Source organism: Hordeum vulgare, chromosome 1H, assembly GCF_904849725.1.
Source record: "Hordeum vulgare subsp. vulgare chromosome 1H, MorexV3_pseudomolecules_assembly, whole genome shotgun sequence".
Lineage (NCBI taxonomy): Eukaryota > Viridiplantae > Streptophyta > Magnoliopsida > Poales > Poaceae > Hordeum > Hordeum vulgare.
This window is the reverse complement of record NC_058518.1, coordinates 418906192-418909597: the sequence shown is the minus strand read 5'-3', so window position 1 is coordinate 418909597 and position 3406 is coordinate 418906192. Positions and strand designations below refer to the sequence as shown.

At 56.4% G+C, this 3406-nt stretch overlaps 1 protein-coding gene across 1 annotated transcript; it reads right to left on the bottom strand.

Moving 5' to 3' along the window:
• Positions 1 to 735: 735 nt before the first annotated feature.
• On the bottom strand, positions 736 to 2062 carry LOC123441764 (UPF0603 protein OsI_019212, chloroplastic). The gene is made up of 3 exons (XM_045118014.1): positions 1570 to 2062; positions 1253 to 1445; positions 736 to 1121 (listed from the first exon to the last, which is right to left on the bottom strand). Exons 1-3 carry the CDS (start codon positions 1990 to 1992, stop codon positions 874 to 876), a joined length of 864 nt encoding a protein of 287 aa, XP_044973949.1. The 5' UTR covers positions 1993 to 2062; the 3' UTR covers positions 736 to 873.
• Positions 2063 to 3406: the final 1344 nt, after the last annotated feature.

Here is a 3406-nt window from a genome sequence, read left to right as displayed (position 1 = left end):
CGACGCCCCCCCCCCCCCCCCCCGGTGAGATCGACGTCGCCGTGGCCACTTGGCCCGTCTAGATCTCCTCGCGCAGGAAGCGACGGCGGGAGGGTGTGTGTCACTCCATTTGACGACGAAGGAGCGGTGGCGATCATGGTCTCCAGCTTCGCGAAGCGGGCTTCGAGATCCGACTTCCAGCGGAGTTGGTCATTGATCTGGGAGGATTGCGCCTGCAGTTGCTTGAGGACGGAGACGGAGTCGGACTTGGCGTCCCGAGGCATCTGATCCAGGTACTCCTTGAGTGCTGGATCCATGGCGGCGAGGAAGACTTGCCACGCGTGGACGCGTTGTCGTGTCTCCAGAGTGGGCGCGGCAGGGAGGAGTGATGGTGGTCTGTGATACCAGGATGTTAGGTACAAATCGATCTATAGTTCATGGTAGCAGATCTATAGTTCGTGATAGCATACAAGCTCGATTTCATCGGGATAGCCATGCGGATCTTGCGGAGGAGGAAGAGAGTGGGAGGGGAAGAGAGCCGTTGGTTCGTCCTTATCCAACTGGATGCGCACGACACGCTCAGGGATACAAGTAATGACGGATGGATCGTGCCGGGCCTAGGTGGCCCATTGGGGCCCAAGATACTTCGTGTTAGGCTGTGCTATCCGAAATGGCCTCGTCTGTGGGGTCGAACCCATGGTCCGCAGGTGCGGTGCCTTGTAAGCACGGTTGCTGACATATGATCTGTCAAATTCCTTGGCTCCGAACATTGCACACGAGTGCGGGTGCGCTTGCATTGATCTCTCTGTGTTCACTTCTAAAACTTTAGTCCAACAGAAAACCGGGGGGATTCGAAAAATTACTGTACTGTACAGTGCACGGCGCTCGACTGGATCACTTCTTGGAGATGTAGGCGTAGTACTGCGCCATGGGCACGACGAAGGCGATGACGAGCAGGCCGCCGACGACGAGCGTGAACTGCCCGCGCTTCTCGTCCGTCTCCTCCTTGCTCTTGAAGTTGGACTCCCGCTTGCTCTCCTGGAACGCCGGCCCGCCCGGGTCCGGCAGCCCGTCGATGGCCGCCACCAGCCGCTTCGCCGTCGAGAAGATCGCCTCGTTGTACTTCTCGTCCGTCGCCAGCACTGCAATGCAATGCATGCGAGCATATCAATCAAACGCTCATCTCATGCTCCGTCGCCGCCCTAGTGATGAACATCGTATACTATAGCATGCATCTAACGGTCATTATGGAAAGGGAGAGCTAATTGATTACCTGGGAGGTTCTCGGAGACGGTGGCGTCGAGGATGGCGTCGCCGATGGCCTGCACGAAGGCTGGGCCGCCGGTGATGGCGCCCTCCTTCTGGCTGGTGACGAGCACCACGATCCCCTTGTTGCTGCCCTCCTCCACCGTCGGGTACCACTTCTCCAGCACTTGGTCCGCGTACTCGAACGCGTCAGCTTTGCTCTGCACACACACACACACGTACGTACGTACGTACCCAGTGAGCAAGGGCACGCGTGAGCTTTTGGTAGCCGGCCGCCGGCGACGAGCCGCGCGCTTACTGATCGAGACACTGCACTGCACGTACCGTGAGCTTGCGGACGGTGACGAAGTTGATCCGGATGTTCTTGCGGGCCTCGAGGTCGCGGGCGAGGCGCTTCACGTCGGACTTTGTCACGCGGCTCAGCACGCCGGCGTCGTCCACCACGTACGTGTCGGCCGGCGGCCCGTCGTTGAGCACGTCGAACTCCGACGCCACGGCCGGCGCGGGCGCGGGCGACAAGGTCAGGGCCAGGGACAGCGCCGCCGCGGCGAGGCCATGGTGCAAGAACGACGCCCAGCTCCCGACGCCGCCGTCTCCATGCCAGGCGACGCCCGCCTGCGTCTGCGTCTGCTTCTTGAGCGAGCAGGAGACGGCGGACCTGCTGCACGGGACGGCGGCGGGGGCCGCTAGCTTCCTGGAGCCCCGGAGCGGGCCGAGCAATGCGGAGGGGGAGAGGAGGGTCTCCATGGCCGCGGAGCGGGGTGTGGGGCTTGTGAGGGGCAGAGATCACGCCGGAGTTGCTCTGCCGCGTCCATTTTGTTTGTTGTGAGCGGCGTCACTCGAGTCGGATCGTGATTGGGTGGCTGGGATTCTGGAGTCGGATAAGGCGCGGCTCCAGCGTGGACGCCCCGCCATGTCTGTCTCTGTCACAATGCGATGGAGTTTGCAGTTTGCATAGCTATATGGTTTTTTCTGCTGTTTGCGTCTACAGACTACAGGCATCGTGAACGGAAATGAAAAAACCCAAAGATAACCATAAACGGTTAGGGCTTGTTTGGTTCTCGCACCAACTTTTGCTTGCATCGCGTAGTTGGGCATGGCTGAGGAAAAAACATGTATATTTTTTAATATATGCATCTAGTTTGGTTGCTTGTATACCTTCTAGCCTGTACGACGTATAATGAAAGGTAACCTGTTTAGTTACCTGTTTGCTTAGGCGCAAACACAAGGCATAGTGTTTGGTTTGATGCAACGCCTGTTGTCTCATAACCTCTTCGACGAGGTGGTAAGATTACCAACATATATGGGCGCGTAGAAGAATCCAAAGGCACACAAAAGATAGCATATTAACATAGTTCTAAACCATAACAACCAGTTTTAAACATAGTACTATACTTAAACATAGCAGTTCTGAAGCAAAGCAACATGATATAGTCGATACTAAACCGGTTGGAGCAACGAATAGCCGTCCTAGACGTTCACGACAAAGGTGTCATCGTGCCTTCCGCACTTGGTCACTACTTCAATGGCGTCGTTGTTGAAGATGATGACCTTGAGCGTACTGGGAGTCAGCAACTTGAAGGTCACCATGTACCCGATTTTGGTCTGATGAACGGCGCCGAAGGTGGTTCAACCCTGTCGGGCAGTGACCATCCATGAATAGTCGGGGTTCGTCTTTAGCTCTAACTCTGTTAGCACGGTGAGGAAGTGCTTCGTGAAGTTTAGGGACATTGGTATGACCTCGAGCTTTGGGGCCATGATCACCTTGTAGAAGTGAGTTGGCCCACCCTCCTCATGTTAGTGCCCGTAGTTCCGACGCTTGTCGCTGGGGGGCTCCTCGGACACCACGTCGTTGTTCGTGTGCGGCACCTGAAAGGGCGTGTGCGGCACCATCTCCAAGGGCGGCACCACGTCCTTGCCCTTGTCCATGGGCGGCACAATGCAGTTTGCCTTCTCCATGGGCGACAACACCTCCTTGCACTTGTCCATCTCGATCTACATTATGAAGAGCACAAAGTTCAAAGGTTCATAGCCATTAAAACCTATCAGCCATAACCCCTTTATTTACCCATCCTCACGGTCACTACTTACCCACCACCTCACTCAGATAACTCTCTATGTCCGTCACTCTACCTCCTATCCGTTGCCATGAACTCCAATA

Bases quoted from the DNA above. Each gene is read 5' to 3' on its own strand.
- LOC123441764 (XM_045118014.1), bottom strand. From the start codon at position 1,992: ATGGAGACCCTCCTCTCCCCCTCCGCATTGCTCGGCCCGCTCCGGGGC. The intron at 1,446-1,569 runs GTACGTGCAGTG...GTGTGTGTGCAG, and splicing joins TCACCGTCCGCAAGCTCACG to AGCAAAGCTGACGCGTTCGA. The intron at 1,122-1,252 runs GTAATCAATTAG...ATTGCATTGCAG, and splicing joins CGTCTCCGAGAACCTCCCAG to TGCTGGCGACGGACGAGAAG.